Below are 20,095 nucleotides of genomic sequence, written 5' to 3'. Positions count from 1 at the left end.
TTATTTGTGGTCTGTTATGAAAAGAGAGAAAACGGGGTGGGGGGGGTGGGGGGATAAAGAAATGTTCTTAACATGTCCAAATGCGTAACCGATGCGCGACCTGATGTCTCTTCTAAAATTGAACGATTTGGTCTCTCGGTTTTTATAATTAGCCGCTCATAAGCTGCAGACACGCTGTCATTCAGGCTGAGAGTGAGGATGAAAAACAGACCGTGTTCAGGCGAGGTGGAGGAGGAGGAGGAAATGTACTCTTATCTTCTCCTTCTGTGCTGGCGAAGGCAAAGCCGCTCGAATCAGCGTGATAATCCTGTTAATAAAGTAACGATGCGCGCGAGCACTCTCTCAGAGGGCAACGGATGAATACGCTCGTTCTGACCCAGAAGAGAAAAATCCCAAATTCTCCCCAAATATTCCCAAAGTTCTCAAACATTCAACGCCAACCAACTGGCCTGAGAGAAAACTGCAGCGCGGAACTGGAGCGAGCTCGTTAAGAAAAGGTCACGAGAATTCAGAGCTGTTTGTTTTAAGTGGATTATAATGTGGATGTGATTAGGAAAGTTTGTTTCGTATCATATAAACTTCCATAACAGCAAGTAAACTGAGAACTGAGAGGAGAGAGAGAGAGAGAGAGAGAGAGGGAGAGAGAGAGAGAGAGAGGGAGAGAGAGAGGGAGAGAGAGAGGGAGAGAGAGAGGAGATTTGTGTATTTGAGTGAGTGAGGCAACATTACTGAGTGACTAATATGTTTATGGTATGTGTGTGTGTGTGTGTGAGACGGATTGAAAATGTGTGTTTAAGCCTGAGAAAACAAAGAATGAGAATTAGAAATAATGAGAAGTGGAAGTAGAAGGAGTGGGGAACAGTCAGGGATGGATGGATTGAGAGAAAAAAAAAAGAAAGGCCGAGAGATGAAAGAGAAAACGTATGGCACAAAAACAAACATATTTACATGTGCAATAAAATGCTATTGCATGTCGGGTTAAAAATACTCAGCATACACGAAACATGTTTAGCTTCATGAAATTCCTCGTCATATGTTTCAGTCTTGAACATGTTTCACTGAATTGTCATTCTCTCTCTCTCTCTCTCTGTCTGTCTCTCTCTCTCTCTCTCTCTCTCACACACACACACACACACAGGAAGTCCCCGTGCCTCAGCCTCCGCTCTCCACTTCCCGTCTCCCTCCATCATCCAGCAGTCCAGCCCGTACTTCACCCACCCCACCATCCGCTACCACCATCACCAGGATCCGCTCAAGGAGTTTGTCCAGTTCGTCTGCTCCGACGGCACGGCCCAGCCCGGTGCTCAGGTAACACACACACACGCACACACACACACACGTCAAATTCCTTTGCTATTTCATTCTTAGAAGCTGCATTAGAATATTAATGAGCCTATAATTTTATACTTCCACAGACAGAAGGAACATTAGCCGTATCACTACACTGTGCTTTTATATCAAATACTTCAACATTTCAGATTTATCTACCCACAGTATTTGGGTGCATTTCTTAGCCAGCCCAGGATTTTGTTTTTTCATTTCTTTTTTATAAGTTCAATTAGAAAATTGACACATCATTTTAAAAAACAAGTAAAAATAAAATCATTTTGATACATCAAGCAAAAAAAAAAAGATTGAAACAGACTTACCTACCTTAAATAGGAAAAATTCAAATAGTGAACATGGAAATTCATTCTGAAACACACACGCACACACACACACACATGCACACACACACACACACACCTCCTCTAACCCGAGTCTAACTCTTTATCTAACATCACTGCTCTGTCTCTTTTTACTTTGGAAGTTCCTGTCATCCATACCCTCTGTTCCTCATGCACTCATTCTCAGTGTGTGTGTGAATGGTCTGAAAGTGTGTGTTATCACACAGAGTCATCCCTTACAATGTGTGTATGTGCACGCATGCGTGTATGTGTGTGTGCGTGTGTGTGTGTGTGTGTGTGTGTCTGCAGCCTAACGGGAGCGGTCAGAGCAAAATGGCCGGCTCTTTCCTGTTTCCTCCACCTCCTCCAGTGGCACGGCCGGTGCCACTCCCCATGCCCGACCCCAAACCCAGCCACACACACCCCGACGGGGGACTCGGCTCACCCGCATCGCCCTGTAAGTGACGCCCAGAGCTCCGAGCCCCTTCATGAGCCCTTAAATATACCAGATATACAGAATATCTGCCCCAGTTCCAATCAGAAGGCAGCTCCTTAGACTGTCCCATTCAGAAGGTCATTATAATATATTCCACCATTAGCTTTAGCTAGCTACCTAACCACTTTAGTGTACTGTAGCCTAGATAGTCTTCACTAGCCTCCGCGACAGAAAAGCGTTCACCTTGTCATTCGGGAGCTCGCGAGTTCAAATCCCAATGATGCCACAACCATCCGTGGAAGTCCAAAAGAGCAAAATTGGCCATGATTTCTGAGTGGGAGGAGTGGCATACTCTCTCTCCCCTGTCAATCACAGCCAATCATGGGCGTCTGTGAGCCCATGCAGAAGAGCGTACATAGCGCTTTCCTCCGAGTGTGTTATGCTGCATTTGGAAAAGATGCAATAGCTGGCTTCACGTGTCTCGGAGGATGCATGTCCTAGCCTTCACCCTCTCGAATGATGGGTGGGAATTGGCAAGACCTGATTGGAAAAAAAAAATTGCGGCCCAATCGGAGACCTTTAAAGGATGTGACTAGTAAGACAGCTGCCTCCAGAATGGAACTTCATTTAAGAGACTAATATTAAAGAAGCTAATTATTAAGAGATATGCATGCGGGAGAAATTGTCCCCCTCCCCCTTGTCATGCAATTACCGCCCGTCCAAACATTAAAAAGTCATGACCCATAACCTTTCACCCAGGAAGTAGTATGTATCCTCATAATCGTAAAATAGTCAGGCCAAGAATTCAAACAAAAGCTCTCCTGCTTCTCTCCTTCTATTTTTTTTTTTTATTTTTCCTTATTGAGTTTATTATTTTCATCATTTTCTTTCATTTTCTGTCCTTATTACAAGAACAAAGTCAGATTAAAATGTACAACCTTAATGGTTAAAAAAGGCTGTTCTTAGACCTCCATATTCACTGTCATTTTTTTTTCTTTTCCGTTCTTTTTTTTCTTTTCTATCACCATTTCTACTCTCCTCCTTGCCTCTCTTGAGAGATCAAATTCAGGGCAGTGTGCATGGACTCCAAAATCACATTAAACAAAACAGAAAAGATAATAAAATAATCAATAAATAAACATTATACTTCAATTAAAACCATTTGACAGCAGTCTCACTGAAACTAATATTTAAAGAAAATAAAATATTAAAATATTTTTGAAGTCTCAGACGTTACCGTACCCTGATTCAGGTGTCCGTTTAAATTGTGTGTGTGTGTGTGTGTCTTGTGTATGGTGTTGGGGTGCAAGTTCGGGATCTGTGTGTGTACCAGTGGAGGAGCCGGGGGAAAGGATGGGCCTTGAGAACTAGAGGGTGCTGGACAAAGACCATCCCTCTCTTTTTCTCCTCCTTTTTCCCCCTTTTTCGAATCATCTGTTTCCTTTACGCACTTCTTTTAAAGATCTGTTTCTCATTCTCACCCACTCTCTCTTTTTCACATTTGTTACTGTATATCTGTAATATCGCATCAGTCACATTCCGTAACCTGCTTTCATATTTTACTGACATTTTTTACTATGTATATATATATAATGTATGTATATATACATACACACACACGTGCAAATGCAGATGCGCATACACGAGCTTGAGACGACGCACACACTTGTTCTCCTCTCAATGCTTCTGCTCAATCTCACCTGCGTAAAACTATCTTAGACATATTTAGTCTGAAATTTGGAGTCCATTGTATACCTCTGCCCAGAATTCGATCAGTTCAGCAAAGCCGTCAAAGTTCATAAGACATTCATCTGATTTACAACCTGAAAGAGAAATATTTCTTTTTGTCATGACATTTATTATCACGCTAGAAAGTAGAAAACGAGACCTATACAGATGGGCGACAGATTAAAGGAAAAAACCGTCATGAAGTGGCGTACGAGCCGGCAGAGAAGCTAAAATGCACCTTGGCATCGATTCTGCAAGTGTCTTGATGTGTACTGGAGCGATGAACACAGTGATGATGGCAGTTCTCGAATGCTGGCTTTATTTAAAACATCACTCCAAAATCTCCTATAGAGGTTCAATTAGGTTGAGATCTGCTGACTGTGAAGGTCATAGTATATGATTTGCATCACTTTCATCCTCATCAAACCATTCAGTGAGCCCTCGGGCCCCGTGGATGGGGTGGAGTCATCCTGGAAGAGACCGCGCCCATTATCAGGACAGAAATGTTTCATCAAAGGAAGAACTTTGTATTGATTTGCAGTGGAGGTAAACCATGCCAGGAAAACGTCTTCCAGAGCCACCGGAGCCCCTTACTGAAGGGGTGAATCATTCACCTTCTTGTTGTAGCCACACATGCTCTCGCCACGATGAAAGATAACTCATCTTACCGTATCACTTTTTTCCCAGCATCTCAGAAGACCAGTGCCTGTGGTTCTCCACCACTGAACTCTCAAATGCTGATTAGTCTTTTCTAATGAAGGATTTATACAGTGCAACCCTACTATAAGATCCCTATTATAACATCCTAATATACACTTCACCTGTACACCCGAACATTCGTGCAGTTATCCATGCAGTCAGCCAATCACGTGGCAGCAGCGCAATGCATAAAACCATGCAGATGAGAGAGCTCAATGGAGAACGACCAGCCTGGTTCTGACAGGAAGGCGGATGGTAACTAAAATAACTACTCGTTACAACCATGGTGAGCAGAAAAGCATCGCAGAATCCAAGAAAACATCAAAACCTGATGGGCTACAACAGCAGAAGAACAAATCGGGTTCCATTCCTGTCAGCCAAGAAAATGAATCTGAGGCTTAAGTGGACAGTTGATGTTATCTTGATCCAATTTCCTTATATTTGCCACAGAGCATGTTTAATTGCGTCATGCACTAAAGCCGTCTGGAAGCATCCGCACTCATCAGCTCATCTAATCAGGTTTTTCGTTTAATTTGTCGCCCATCTGTATAGAATTATAATCTTCTGCTACTCTTATGTACTGTACAGTCAGGTCCATAAGTATTTGGACAGTGACAATTTTTGTAATTATGCCTCTGTACATCACCACAGTGGATTTAAAATGAAGCAATCAAGATGTGATTGAAGTGTAGACTTTCAGCTTTAATTCAAGGGGTTTAACAAAAATATTGCATTAAACGTTTTGGAATTTCAGCCATTGTTTACGTAGTCCCTCCATTCTCACAGGCTCAAAAGTAATTGGACAAACTAACAATTATAAATATTAGGATTATTTTTAATACTTGGATGCAAGTCCTTTGCAGTCAATGACTGCCTGAAGTCTGGAACCTATGGACATCACCAAATGCTGAGTTTCCCTTGCAGCCTCCCTTGAGATACTTTGCCAGGCCTTAAGCTTGCGTCAGAACTGGTCAGGCTTTTTTTTTAGAGGATTTTTAGCAAAGTCTAATCTGGCCTTTCTGTTCTTGAGTGTTACCAGTGGTTTGCATCTTAAGGTAAACCTTCTGTATTGACATCCATGGAGGCATCTCTTGATTGTGGACTTTGACAATGATACGCCTACCTCCTCCAAAGTGTTCTTGACTTGGCTAGATGTTGTGAAGGGGATTTTCTTCACCAAAGAAAGACTCTGTGATCATCCATTTTAGTTGTCTTCCAGGCCAGTGCATTCCTTCTTTTTAAGAATGTACCAAGTTGTTGATTTGGCCACACTTAAAGTTTCTGCTATCTCTCTGATAGGTCTGTTTTTTTTTTTGGCCTACTGATGGCCTCCTTCACTTGCATCAACACCATCAACATATTTGGACCGTATATTGAGAGTTCCCATGAACAGCTACAAAATTCAACACATGGAATCAACTCCAGACCTTTTATCTCCTTAATTTGTCATGAAATAATGAGGAAACAGGCCACGTCTGGCCATGAAACTGCTTATCATTCAGTTGTCCAATTACTTTTGAGCCTATGAGAATACAGGGACTCTGTAAAAAAAAACAAAAAAAAAATGCCGTAATTACTAATTATTAGTGCAATATTTTTGTTAAACCCCTTGAATTATAGCTGAAAGTCTACACTTCAGTCACATCTTGCATCATTTCAAATCCATTGTGGTGGTGTTCAGAGGCAAAACTACAAAAATTGTGTCCCTGCCCAAATACTTATGGACCCGACAGTATGTATAAAATTTGGTATTTTAAATCCACATCCTTACTTAGATAAACTGTAGGGATTACAAGCAAAATGTACTAATTTTAACTTTAACAGCAAATTATTGAGATTTTTATTTGAGATTGAAATATTTCTGAGGCATGTATAATTTTATAATTATCTCTTATAACAAACAAATATATAATTTAAGTTCCTTCTGACATAAAACAATGCAGTTATATGGGAAACAATGCAGTTATATTGAGCCACTGTAGAATATCCCCAGACACTGACGTGTGTGTGTGTGTGTGTGTGTGTGTGTGTGTGTGTGCGTGTGTGTGTTGGAGCAGCATACTCCTCGCCAAGCTCCACAGCTCCCAACAGGTTTGTCGGCATCGGAGCACGGGACAACTTTCTAAACATCCCACAGCAGACACAGGTATGCGCGCACACACACACACACACACACACACACACACACACACACCTGCCTTTCCCCATATCCCAAAAACAAATTGATTACACTTTCTGAGTTACCCCCACATAACGGAGGCTGAATTGGCTACTTGTGTGTTGTCGCTTGTTTGTGGTTAGTGTAGTGCTGTGTTCAAACCCAGATGTGAGCTTGTAGGGAGCAGGTCTGCGGGGCATTCAGCTAAAGACGCTCCTCGGGTACACAGTCCTGGCCACCAGATGTTGAATACTTTCACTCCTGCCCACTGAACGTCTTTCATGAGGAACAAAACCTCAAACTAAACACTAAAGCCAGTGCACATGGAGGCAATCTGGAGTGTGTCTCCGTTTCTGTCTGCTTCTCTCTCTGCAGCACATGCCTGTTGATTCTAGGTGATGTTTAGAGGACTCGTGAAACACCTGGATGGAGCTTTTACAAAATCTTAAACATTTTATACTGTGGTGCATGTAGACCTTTAACACTTCGATAACAGATGGATTCTGAGTGGATAGTTCTGGACAGTTTCATGGTCTAAGATAGAGCAAGTTAGAGGGGGTGAATACAGGAAGGAAGTAAAGTACAGAAAGAGAGACAGAGAGAGACAGAGAGAGTCATGTCCCGACCCGACTGTCTGATTGCCCTCAGTGACCAGACATGATGTCATAGGCAGTTGAACATGAACTTGGTGAAGACCGAGTGTTTGAAGCAAGGATGGACACTGCCAAGTATTAGAGAGAGAGAGAGAGAGAGAGAGAGAGGGTTCCAGCCTGCACAGTCTTTATCTCAGTAGTGTAGCTCTGCCAAAAAGTAAAGCAGTCCCTGCAGAGTAACAAACATTTCCCAAAAGCTTGGTTCCAAAATGTTTTTTGCTGTAAAGCAAACAAGTTGACGTGTCTTCTCTGTACAAGAATTTCAAAGTAAACATAGAAATGTCAGCCTGTTATTTTTCATTTTACCAAAAAAAGTTAATCAGCCTAATCAATATGACTTAAACTTTAGGCTTGGCAGAACACTTCAGCATGTGTAATGCAGCTTTTCTCACACTCTTGTGGTCATTGTGAGAATTGCCCTGCTGAGATGCTTCTGCATGGATGTGTGTTTTAAAATCAAGAGCTGTATCAAGTCCAAGACCAGGGCTAGCCAAGATCGAGTCAAGAACTGAGCCACATCAAGACCAATCAAATCCTTTTCCAGGCTTTAACTAGTCGGCTTTGTTCATGCATTGCACCAATCATTAGGCTTTCTAGAAGAACAAATTACTTCTTGTCAAACATTGTGCACGTGAAAAGAAAAGACAAGACAGACATTATTTTTGCAAACACTCTGTCAAGACCAAGACCATATTGAGCGAAAGCAACAGCAAGACCGAGACAAGTCCAAGTCAATGCAGAAAACATCTTGAGCCTGGACTTGAGTCCTACAGCCCTAGCAGAACCTTTATTCACTATTCAAGTACTACTTAGGAATTTTAGGAATGTTAGGAATCACATACAAAAGGATGTGAATGAACTCTGAAACATCGGCAATGGGAGATTTTTAACCAAATAAAATAATAACCAATAATAAAATACTGAGGCATTATCCCGTGTGGATTATTCTCCTCATATTCCATTCTGGGCACAAAGGCAAAATGCTGCAATTACAGTTTAGATCGAAATTGATTTATGAGTGGAAATGAACTTTTGGGCTGTCTCATTTGTTTAATATTGTGACAAATTCAAAAAGTCCAGATTTGCGCAGTTTAAAAAGAATATGGTGTTTTACTGTTAGCGTAGTTACTGTGTTAACTTTGCAGGGTAATATTGTTGTGGGTTTAAGGGTAATGCTCAAGAGCCTAGCTGCAGTAGGACAGGACTAGACACTGCTACCTTTCCAATTAGAGACTCATTCCCATTAAACTCAGCTAGTCCTGGGTCTGAAACTCATGATATGTAGCTTTAATTACCAACATTACAACTAGCCTTACAGTGTGTAGCTTTAATTACCAACGTTACAACTAGCCTTACAGTGTGTAGCTTTAATTACCAACATTACAACTAGCCTTACAGTGTGTAGCTTTAATTACCAACATTACAACTAGCCTCACAGTGTGTAGCTTTAATTACCAACATTACAACTAGCCTTACAGTGTGTAGCTTTAATTACCAACATTACAACTAGCCTTACAGTGTGTAGTTTTAATTACCAACATTACAACTAGCCTTACAGCGTGTAGCTTTAATTACCAACATTACAACTAGCCTTACAGTGTGTAGTTTTAATTACCAACATTACAACTAGCCTTACAGCGTGTAGCTTTAATTACCAACATTACAACTAGCCTTACAGTGTGTAGTTTTAATTACCAACATTACAACTAGCCTTACAGTGTGTAGTTTTAATTACCAACGTTACAACTAGCCTTACAGTGTGTAGCTTTAATTACCAACATTACAACTAGCCTTACAGTGTGTAGCTTTAATTACCAACGTTCCAACTAGCCTTACAGTGTGTAGCTTTAATTACCAACATTACACCTAGCCTTACAGCGTGTAGCTTTAATTACCAACGTTACAACTAGCCTTACAGCGTGTAGCTTTAATTACCAACATTACACCTAGCCTTACAGCGTGTAGTTTTAATTACCAACATTACACCTAGCCTTACAGCGTGTAGCTTTAATTACCAACGTTACAACTAGCCTTACAGCGTGTAGCTTTAATTACCAACGTTACAACTAGCCTTACAGCGTGTAGCTTTAATTACCAACGTTACAACTAGCCTTACAGCGTGTAGCTTTAATTACCAACGTTACAACTAGCCTTACAGCGTGTAGCTTTAATTACCAACATTACAACTAGCCTTACAGCGTGTAGCTTTAATTACCAACGTTACAACTAGCCTTACAGCGTGTAGCTTTAATTACCAACGTTACAACTAGCCTTACAGCGTGTAGCTTTAATTACCAACATTACAACTAGCCTTACAGCGTGTAGCTTTAATTACCAACGTTACAACTAGCCTTACAGCGTGTAGCTTTAATTACCAACGTTACAACTAGCCTTACAGCGTGTAGCTTTAATTACCAACGTTACAACTAGCCTTACAGCGTGTAGCTTTAATTACCAACGTTACAACTAGCCTTACAGCGTGTAGCTTTAATTACCAACGTTACAACTAGCCTTACAGCGTGTAGCTTTAATTACCAACATTACAACTAGCCTTACAGCGTGTAGCTTTAATTACCAACATTACAACTAGCCTTACAGCGTGTAGCTTTAATTACCAGCGTTACAACTAGCCTTACAGCGTGTAGCTTTAATTACCAACGTTACAACTAGCCTTACAGCGTGTAGCTTTAATTACCAACGTTACAACTAGCCTTACAGCGTGTAGCTTTAATTACCAACGTTACAACTAGCCTTACAGCGTGTAGCTTTAATTACCAACGTTACAACTAGCCTTACAGCGTGTAGCTTTAATTACCAACGTTACAACTAGCCTTACAGCGTGTAGCTTTAATTACCAACGTTACAACTAGCCTTACAGCGTGTAGCTTTAATTACCAGCGTTACAACTAGCCTTACAGCGTGTAGCTTTAATTACCAGCGTTACAACTAGCCTTACAGCGTGTAGCTTTAATTACCAACGTTACAACTAGCCTTACAGCGTGTAGCTTTAATTACCAACATTACAACTAGCCTTACAGCGTGTAGCTTTAATTACCAACGTTACAACTAGCCTTACAGCGTGTAGCTTTAATTACCAGCGTTACAACTAGCCTTACAGCGTGTAGCTTTAATTACCATCATTACAACTAGCCTTACAGCGTGTAGCTTTAATTACCATCATTACAACTAGCCTTACAGCGTGTAGCTTTAATTACCATCGTTACAACTAGCCTTACAGCGTGTAGCTTTAATTACCAACGTTACAACTAGCCTTACAGCGTGTAGCTTTAATTACCAACATTACAACTAGCCTTACAGCGTGTAGCTTTAATTACCAACGTTACAACTAGCCTTACAGCGTGTAGCTTTAATTACCAACGTTACAACTAGCCTTACAGCGTGTAGCTTTAATTACCAACGTTACAACTAGCCTTACAGCGTGTAGCTTTAATTACCAACGTTACAACTAGCCTTACAGCGTGTAGCTTTAATTACCAACGTTACAACTAGCCTTACAGCGTGTAGCTTTAATTACCAACGTTACAACTAGCCTTACAGCGTGTAGCTTTAATTACCAGCATTACAACTAGCCTTACAGCGTGTAGCTTTAATTACCAGCATTACAACTAGCCTTACAGCGTGTAGCTTTAATTACCATCATTACAACTAGCCTTACAGCGTGTAGCTTTAATTACCATCATTACAACTAGCCTTACAGCGTGTAGCTTTAATTACCATCATTACAACTAGCCTTACAGCGTGTAGCTTTAATTACCAACATTACAACTAGCCTTACAGCGTGTAGCTTTAATTACCAGCATTACAACTAGCCTTACAGCGTGTAGCTTTAATTACCATCATTACAACTAGCCTTACAGCGTGTAGCTTTAATTACCATCATTACAACTAGCCTTACAGCGTGTAGCTTTAATTACCATCATTACAACTAGCCTTACAGCGTGTAGCTTTAATTACCAACATTACAACTAGCCTTACAGCGTGTAGCTTTAATTACCAACATTACAACTAGCCTTACAGTGTGTAGGTCTAAATTTCCAACTTTGTAAAGGAGTCTGGATCTGCTCTAGTTTTACTGTGGAACAAATTGAGTCAAATCGGATTTTTTTTTTTTTCATCCTGCACTGTTATATAATATTATCCGAGAATGCTTGACTGACATCATTTACAACAAGCCTGTGTTATGTAACTCAACATGTTTATTCCTTAGAATTATTTTAAAATAAATGTATTATGGAACAATGGAAACACTGAGCGCACATACGTATTTTTGTGATACTAGCTCTTGGTACACTTTCTATTAAGATGTATTTTGAGTATGTTGATGGAAATTAAATAATAATGATGTAGTAATTTTGTATACTTTCACATCATTAATTAATATCAATACATTTTCTTCTGTTTTACAGTCTTGGTTTCTTTGACAAGATCCATCTGAGACACACAGATACAAAGTCTGTAGCTGAAACGTGAAACACAAAGCTAGGTATGGACCGCTATTAGCTAATCACTCACAACCCCCTGTCCCTGATCAACTCAGACCTGCAAGCACCCTGAAACCTTCACCATGAGCCCTCGAACCAGGATTCTGGAAAACTTCCATATGAGTCTTCAAAAACTGCATGATTCTGCAAATCTGAAACTGGAAAGAGAAAAAAAAAGAAACCAGGAAAACAGCAACACAAAGAGCTGGAGTGGAAAACAGATTTGTTTCCATTCTGGATGAAGAAGAGGTTTCATTAGAAGAAGACTTTGTAATGGTATCAAGGTGACCTGAGAATTGACCAATCTTTTCATCCTTACTTTTATTCATTTTTACATCCTCCACCAATCATTCAGCGGGGCCAAACCATTCTCCTTTCACTCCATCACAGGTTGTTGAAATTAAATAATTTTAAACAATTTTCCTGATATTTTACATCCAGTGAAAATGAAGCAAAGCGTGAAACCGGGATGGCGTCATCCACATGTTCCACATCAAGCTGCACTTGATTGTCAAGCCTGTCTCAAGCATCTGATTGGACAGGAACTACAAAAGACTCCCCAGCACCCCGCGCTTTGGATTGGCCCATCACGATGACTGACATTATTAAATCATTGGTGTGTCCCAAACACTGGAATGTTAATAGTAATTAGCAGTAATTAAAACACTAAGGAAAGAAAGGTCTGAAACCCATGAGATCTGATCTTAATAGTCGCTATTTTAAGTTTATTTTTTAAGTTTAATCAATACATTTAACCGATATACTTTCAACCTAATGCGTCTGTAGTGTGTGTGCTATTACCAGAATTTCAACACTGAAAAAAGAACAGAAACCTGGTCACTCGTGTTTATGAACAGTAAATGGTAGATTTAGCTACATGTAGCTAGAGTTAGAGCTGTGTCACCTACCAAGTCCCGCCCACCAGCCAGCTCTCACCTATCATACGACAGCTAACAGCCGAGGAGGGTGAAGTCTAGCACATGCTTTCTCTGAGTCACGTGAAGCCAGCCGTGGCATCCTTTCAAACCGCTGCTCATACTACGTGAAATTTAACACGCTCTGAGGAAAACGCTATCCGCCCTCTTCCGCATACATGAGCTTACAGATGCCTACGATTGGCTAGTGTCTCAGTGATTGACAGGAGAAAGAGATAGCAATCTCTTTCACCCAGAGAGCATGGCCAGTTTTGCTCTCTTGACCCCTGGCCACGGATGGCAGTGGCGTTGCTGTTGAGATCTCGCTCTTCAGGAGTGAGAGGGACATTTTTTAATCATGTAGCTGCTCATTTTCTGTGAATGACCACAATGAACAGAAAAAGCAGACTGATTTCATGTTGCATCAGTTAGGCGTCTTGCTGTCAGACTATATCCCGAGCCAGGCGTGGTCAGACCAAACGCAAGTTAAACTGGCCTGGTCGAAAAAAAAAAAAAAAAAAGCAAACATACTTGACACGGGAACGAGAGCTAGCGAGTGAATGGGATACAGCATTACAAAAATATGATGTTCTCCTTTCTTTTCTATTTGTACACTACCGCAAAGTATGTCCTTTCAAGTTTTTCAGACGACTGTGACGGAACAGCTCTTCTGTCGAACACTAGCGTTTGGGACACACCCAATGTTAGCATGCACAAAAACTCCACATATCAACATGAAATCAGAAGAGGGATGCTTGGGGAGGTTGTAGCCCACGACATACAGCAAACCTCGACACACTCGACGTTATCAGCTAATTACACTAATAAACAGGTTTTTGTTAGCAATAAACCGAAGACAGTGACGCATTAGCGAAAATAGTGTTGTAAAACCTTTATAAATGCACTAATTCAGCTTTTATGACCAACCATCGTGCGTAAAAAAAGTTTGCACCACTTCCAGCAGTAACTGTTTCTCTGTGGATACTTCAGTTTCAGTGCAACCACATACACCAGTAGAAAGCTTCAGAAAAAAAGCCTTTGTTTTGCCTCTCTCTCTCTCTCTCTCTCTCTCTCTGCTGAAAGTGGGTTTTTGTTTTGGTTTGCAGTAGTTTGTTTTAACTGGTTTTCATTTTGTGTCATCTGGGTTTTTTTTTCTTTTACAGAATTAACTGCATGAGAGTTTAGCTTCTTTCAGGTTTGCTTTTACAACGTAGTAACAGAATCGTGTACGATTTCTACAGTGACACTCTTGTGATTTTTTTTTTTTTGGCTTCACCATCAATGCTACATCCTTCCTTACTGCATGTCTGATCACTCTTGTTATCTTATCATCAGCACTCACTTCCTGTCAGGAGTGGGTTTCATATTACTGACATCACTTCCTCTGTGCATGCTTTTATTTTTTTTTTTCTCTCCACTACAATACAGATGGATTTGGTCAAGACCATCATTACAGACCGTTCTCCGGATCACGCACACATACGTTGCACTATGATATATAGTTCCCTTAAGATGGAAAACACCTTTCGTCCCACGTTTTATGATTTACGTTCCTTTTCTTGAATGTGAATACGAACAAACCGGTAACAGCGTTACACTGTGTATATCTGCATCCCGACAACACCACTGACATCACAAAATAACTGGACTGCCCAGCTGTCAGTCACATGTCAGGGATTCTCATTCTCTTTAGCCCCGCCCCCTCCCTGACGATTCCAATCCGCGCAGCAAAGTGCCTCCCTTTCTTTATTTTTATGCAACCTGGCATTGAATTCAGGGTCTGTATTTCATGTATAAGCTACAGAATTAATGTACAATATGTATCATGGCTTAGCAAGAACCAGAAGACTGGAAACATCGCCTTTATAAATATATATTATCCAGACATAAAAATCATACTCATACGTGCTGTGTATATATATGGAAATATGTATAGTAGCTCTTCTTTGGAATACGGCAGTCTAGTTATTTTTTGACCTTTCACCCCAGTTCACGTCAGTTGTCTTCCAAAAAAAAAAAAAAAAAACAGTCCTCACGACCCATAAAATAATATCGTGGTATTATCACATATCATTCATACACGGTACAAGACTGATTAAAAATATCAGTGTTAGTATTTAAAGGGGGAAAAGAGAGCGAGGTGTTTGTGGGCCGAGGGTACAAACCTGTGAGTCTGTACGAGAATGTTAAGAACTTTTTTTTTTTTTTTTTTTTTTAAAAGTCCACTCGTCCTGGACTCTAATCTCAAGGGCCATGAACAGTATCCCAATCTTTATAAAATTTTGGGTGTTTCTTTTCCCCTTCATTTACCTTTATCTTTTTTTAAATGTTATATTTGTAATCTTTTTGTTTTTAAACTATTAGGGAGGGTGGAATGAACAATTTTACAAAACAGTGTATTACAGTACGATCCTGGTGCTTGTTCACGTGGGTTCAGTCTATGATTATAAAGAATAATTCTTTCTCTTCCGACACGTTTTAGAGAATGTGTCACTTCTCTTCTTCGGTGTGCTCGCTGGGGGTGGGGTTCATAGTTTTCCAGGTTGTGACAAAAGGCATTTTAATTCAACCTTTAAGAAGAGCGTATTTAATTCCGTAAACCTTACGTCCTGATACACGGAGAGGCCGTTTTGTCCAGCTCGTTCATGCCAGAGTCCACTTTTTAAAACCCCAGGATTTCATTACGGTTCAACTCATTGAGTGTAAATTAAGGAAATGCGTAATTAATCAGCAAAAGTGTTTTTGCCTTTGTGATGATTTGAAAGATGTTGTAATGAGTATTTGTAGAAGTTCTTGTAGTTTTTAGACAATGTGAAGACGGGTTCCTGGAGGAGAAGGAACGTTCCAGAGAATCAAGGAATCATGTGGAAGAATGAAACTTAGACGGGCTTCATCCCAAACCTCCCCCCCTTCCCCCCATCCACCCCCCCCCCCCCTTTAAAATGTAAATGCCCCTCCCTAGTGCTTGTGATTAGTGTAGTGTAGTACTAAGCCAGCATTTAAAGGTTGTTCCCTTCAAAAGTGCCTTTTGTTCACAGAGTCCATCTTGTAAAACATGATTCTTAAAAAAAAAGGACAAAACGTTTTCGCCCCATCTTTCCTCGTCCACCCTTTTTTTCAATCTTACGAAGCCGTATATATATAGTATATAGTAATACAGGAAATGGATGTGATTTAGTTCTTTTTATTGTTCAATACTGAAAAAAATGTAAAGGCAAAAAAATCTTTCTGTCTCTTTCCCTCTTTTGCGTTACTGGAGATGTTGTACAAGACGTCCGTCTTACCCCGTCGTACATCCACCCTCCCCCCCACCCCGAAAACAAGGCTTTTATATTTTATTTTTCCTCTTGAGCAGAATATCCTTGTCTGTATGCTTGTTCTTGTTATGCCATACCTATCTCTCTCCTGTTCTGCCGCTTCTCCGTTTCTACTGCTAGTGTAAGTGAAATGTGGCCGTCCGGGCTCCGTGGGGTCAGGTTACAGTTCCACACGGCCCCGAGTACCAGCATGTGCCATCGTAGTTGGTGGAGGAACAATGCTAATATTTTCGATTGGCTTCCAGGGAGCTGTGTGTCGAACGGCTTTGCTGTAAACGCAGGACACCGGGTGATAATCAAGCAGCTCAACGTTTTTTTTTTTCTAATTTATTTGTTTGTACTACGATTTTATACTATATTTGAAATTTTTTTTAATGCTTTTCTATCAGGGTACGGTCCAAAAGATTCTCTCCAAGGGAACCATGGACCTTAAAATAAAAATATAAAAAGCACCTTTCTTTATTAGAAGAGCCAGCCTACTTTTAAGAAACTGTTGACTGATGATTTGCTGAAAGCACCTTATGAGGCAGAATGCACTTAACGTGAAATGCACTTAAATATCACACGAGTCACACTACGGAGACTGTCCATTTTTTTTACATGTACCACATTTCAGTCCACTGTAATGGAAGATTGACATGAGTTCAGGAGGTGTGTTTAATCTAACCGAAGTCAGTATTAATATTACAGAGGATGACAGATTGCTTACAGAGTGAACCATTTTTTTTTTTAAATTAAAAGATCCTAGGACATGGAGTGTCTACCTAAATATTCCCACTCTGGCATGATATCAGTCGAAACTAATCAATTCTAACTGCCTTGTGTTTTTCATTTTAATATTTTTGTTTTGTTTTGTTTCGTTATGCTTCCGTACTCTTCTGAGCTGCAGAACTTGTGTTCGACACGTTTCTAGTCTTAGCGCCCCCTTGTGGATCCCTGTGTCCTGCGCTTTCAGAAAAAGCTCCTGTTTCAGCTAGTGACCCCTCAGAGCCCGCTGGCAAATGTGCATGTGTTAACTACAGATTCTTTTTCCATTATAAAGAATAAAAAAAACAGTTTGTAAAGAGCAACTGGTTGAATAAATGATGTTCTTGACTGCATAAAAATGTCTGAGTGCTGTGTGTGTTTTAATTCCAAAAAAAAAAAGAAATGATGTTTCCAAAAAAGCTGCATTGCTTTGACTCGGAGTTAAGTAAGCAAGAAGCAAGTAATTAAGAAGAAGGGAAGGAGGGAGGAAGGAAGGAAGTACAGAAAGAAGGAAGGAAGGGGAAAGGAAGGAAGGAAAGAAAGAAGTAAGATAGAAGGAAGGATGTAAGGAAGAAGTAAGGAAGTAAATTGTTTCTAAAGTAAATTGTTTATACAGCACAAGTGCTGTACATCATAGTTAAAATTACAAAAAAGAAGCAAGTAAAGAGCATAAAAATAGATATAGATAACAATAAAAGAAGAAATATAAAAAAGAGGGAAAAATGAACTACTTGTCACAACCAAGAAAGATTAAAATGCTAATTTAGACTGAAAACACACTTTTGTAAATGTATTTGAATTTTTAATCCTGATTAAAACTGTAACAGAGGAAGCACATCTGATGTGCAGTAGGAGGCGGTTCCACAACTAACCTCCTCACAGGCGCTGCAGAGACACAGACACCTTTAACCTTCAGCCGAGATCATGGAACAGCCAACAGCAGCTGGTCTGAGGACCTCGGACACCTGCGAGTAGTGGCACAGCAGCTCAGAGATATAGGTGAGCATTAAACCATTAACAAAACAACTAAACTTTAAACTGGATCCTGGAGAGAACAGGAAGCCAGTGCTAGGATGACACAACAGGGCTGATGTGGTCACTTTTCTTGGTGTCAGTGAGTAATCTCACAGCTGCATATTCTACTTACTGTAGGCGAGCAACAGATGCCTTACTGACACCAAGATAAAGCGAATTGCAGTGATCTGAACGAAAGGGAGAGAAAAAGCATGTGTAACTTTTTCTAGGTCTTGAAAATGAGGAATGGCTTGATTTTAGAAATTGTTCCAAGTTGATAAAAACTACTTTTTCCAACAAGATTGAGTTGAAGTATGGAATAAACTGTTACAGGAAAATAATCAATGACAGGGTGGTGTGAAGCGGCCTGACACAAATCAACATTGATTACTTTCAAATAACATCACATTCTGAAGTGTTTTATTCCTCTTGCACCACAGCGATCTGGCAACGATTACAGTTTTTATGATTAAAGTACGACACGTCATACATTTCATCTGTTTATAGTTACATTTAATGTCCATGAAACAAATTCATTCCTGTTATCCCTTATGTTATAGCAGCTGTAAACAGTGATTCCCTCACCAGCCTCTCTTCTTTCCTCTCTTGAAGATGAAAAACACAGCTCGTCATGTTACTGACGAAGCATAAAGTGTAAACTCTTCTGTCCTGAAGACTTTCCTGTGGAGGAAAACGTACTGACTGTACTGAAGAAGCTCTGACACTGGAGACTCCTTCTGTAAATGGCACGTCTTCTTACAGACAAATCTCACACGCTGCAGTAGAAACAAAAGGACAAGAAATATTTTCCCACAAACTTGCCATTAAATCCATTATTTAAAAAAATGGAAAGAATATGGCACAACCGTGACTCTGTGTAGAGCGGGGGTGGGGAGGAGGATACTTATGCAAGTCACTTTATGTGTTGAGAAAGAAAGTGATTCAGTTTTAATGTAAAGCTGCTACTTTTTAGCACTCTGATGTCCTTTTGTCCATTTTTTAACAGGAAGTCATAGTCATAAGCACAGAATGAAGAGTACTGGAGACTATTTAACAACTCTGTGACATGCAGTTAGCACGATGCTAAACTAGTGGCTAAGCTAGTGGCTATAATCCTGACTTGCTACAGTAGATTCGTAGCTCAAAGTTCAAAACGCCGGACACTGAGCGTCTTGAATAACTGGCTGTTTTTGTATTATGAGTGGAGTATTGTGTTAATTTTGCTTTTGGCTGAACTATCGCTACAGTCCTCACCTCTCACACGAGCTTCAAAGCGATATTAAAACACGAATCAGCTCAGAGAAGCTAAAGCAGGGCCCCATGGTCAGCTCCACCAGTTTTACACACACAAATTACAGACGTGTTCTCCTGGTGTTTTGTGGCCTTTAACCAACAGTCATGAAAAGCCTCGTTGTGGAAATTGAGTTTAAATCCAGCTCGCGTCCAAGACACTTTATCAACCTAATGAGTTCTGAAGGCTCTTTACTTATAACGTACATTTTAGTAGATCGCTTACACTGAAAAGGCTCCACTCTGAGGTTCCAACCCCACACTTGGATCTTACACACACTCTGTAATTTAGTGTGCCTGTTATGACCTGACGACTTTACTGAAGAGGACATGCTGGGTCGCTTTAGGGCTTTAACCTGAAGTGCCATTAGCTCTGAGAATTTATACCACAGCTGTGTCTCTATCCATCAGTCACTCAGTTTAAAAAAAGAGGGGAAGATTATTGTAGCACAGGTGCATCCTTCTGAGAACCAAGGTTTAAAAAAAGCATCTTCTAGTGTAATTTTTTCTGTCCATTTTTGTTTTTTCTATTTTTTCTATTTCTTTAAAGGAGAAATCCTTACAATTTAGACTTTAAAAAAATTTCTAGTTTTAATATGTCCACTGTAATAGACATTTTAATGTTTAAAAAAACAGTCAGTCTTGTCAATACAAAATGTAATGATTTCAGCTAAACAACAACATAAAAAGTTCCTATCATTCTGTCATTCTGCTCTATTATTCATTTGCATAAAACGTAATTAAGCACATGAATATTAACTCAGTAAAATCGTATCTCAGTAAAATGTGAGTAGTCATCCTGTAACTAAGTAAAGCATATTGCTAATAAAAATGCTTATATGATAGAGCTTTTTATTTTTTTTTAAAACAAAACATGATCATTGATGCGTTCATCTTAAATGACCAGCATTAAGAATTCACACTTGTTTAGGTCCTAATCTCATGAACGCAAGACTTTTCTGACCTTTTC

General features: G+C 40.0%; 1 protein-coding gene across 8 annotated transcripts in view; it reads left to right on the top strand.

Moving 5' to 3' along the window:
- The window catches only part of nfixa (nuclear factor I/Xa), a 113,189-nt gene extending 99,883 nt beyond the window's left edge, over window positions 1–13,306 (top strand). For 6 of the 8 annotated variants that reach the window (XM_053230128.1, XM_026932196.3, XM_026932200.3 and 3 more), the window contains 4 exons: window positions 1,139–1,308; window positions 1,977–2,124; window positions 6,588–6,676; window positions 11,769–13,306. In XM_053230128.1, coding sequence (XP_053086103.1) covers window positions 1,139–1,308; window positions 1,977–2,124; window positions 6,588–6,676; window positions 11,769–11,783 — 422 coding nt within the window. In that variant the 3' untranslated portion in view covers window positions 11,784–13,306. The remainder of the gene's footprint in view (window positions 1–1,138; window positions 1,309–1,976; window positions 2,125–6,587; window positions 6,677–11,768) is intronic. The other 2 variants (XM_026932202.3, XM_026932201.3) reach the window with 1 other exon arrangement.
- Window positions 13,307–20,095: the final 6,789 nt, after the last annotated feature.

Source organism: Pangasianodon hypophthalmus, chromosome 26 (genome assembly GCF_027358585.1).
Source record: "Pangasianodon hypophthalmus isolate fPanHyp1 chromosome 26, fPanHyp1.pri, whole genome shotgun sequence".
Taxonomy (NCBI): Eukaryota; Metazoa; Chordata; class Actinopteri; order Siluriformes; family Pangasiidae; genus Pangasianodon; species Pangasianodon hypophthalmus.
The sequence above is the reverse complement of the archived record's forward strand: the minus strand, read 5'-3'. Positions and strand labels throughout refer to the sequence as shown.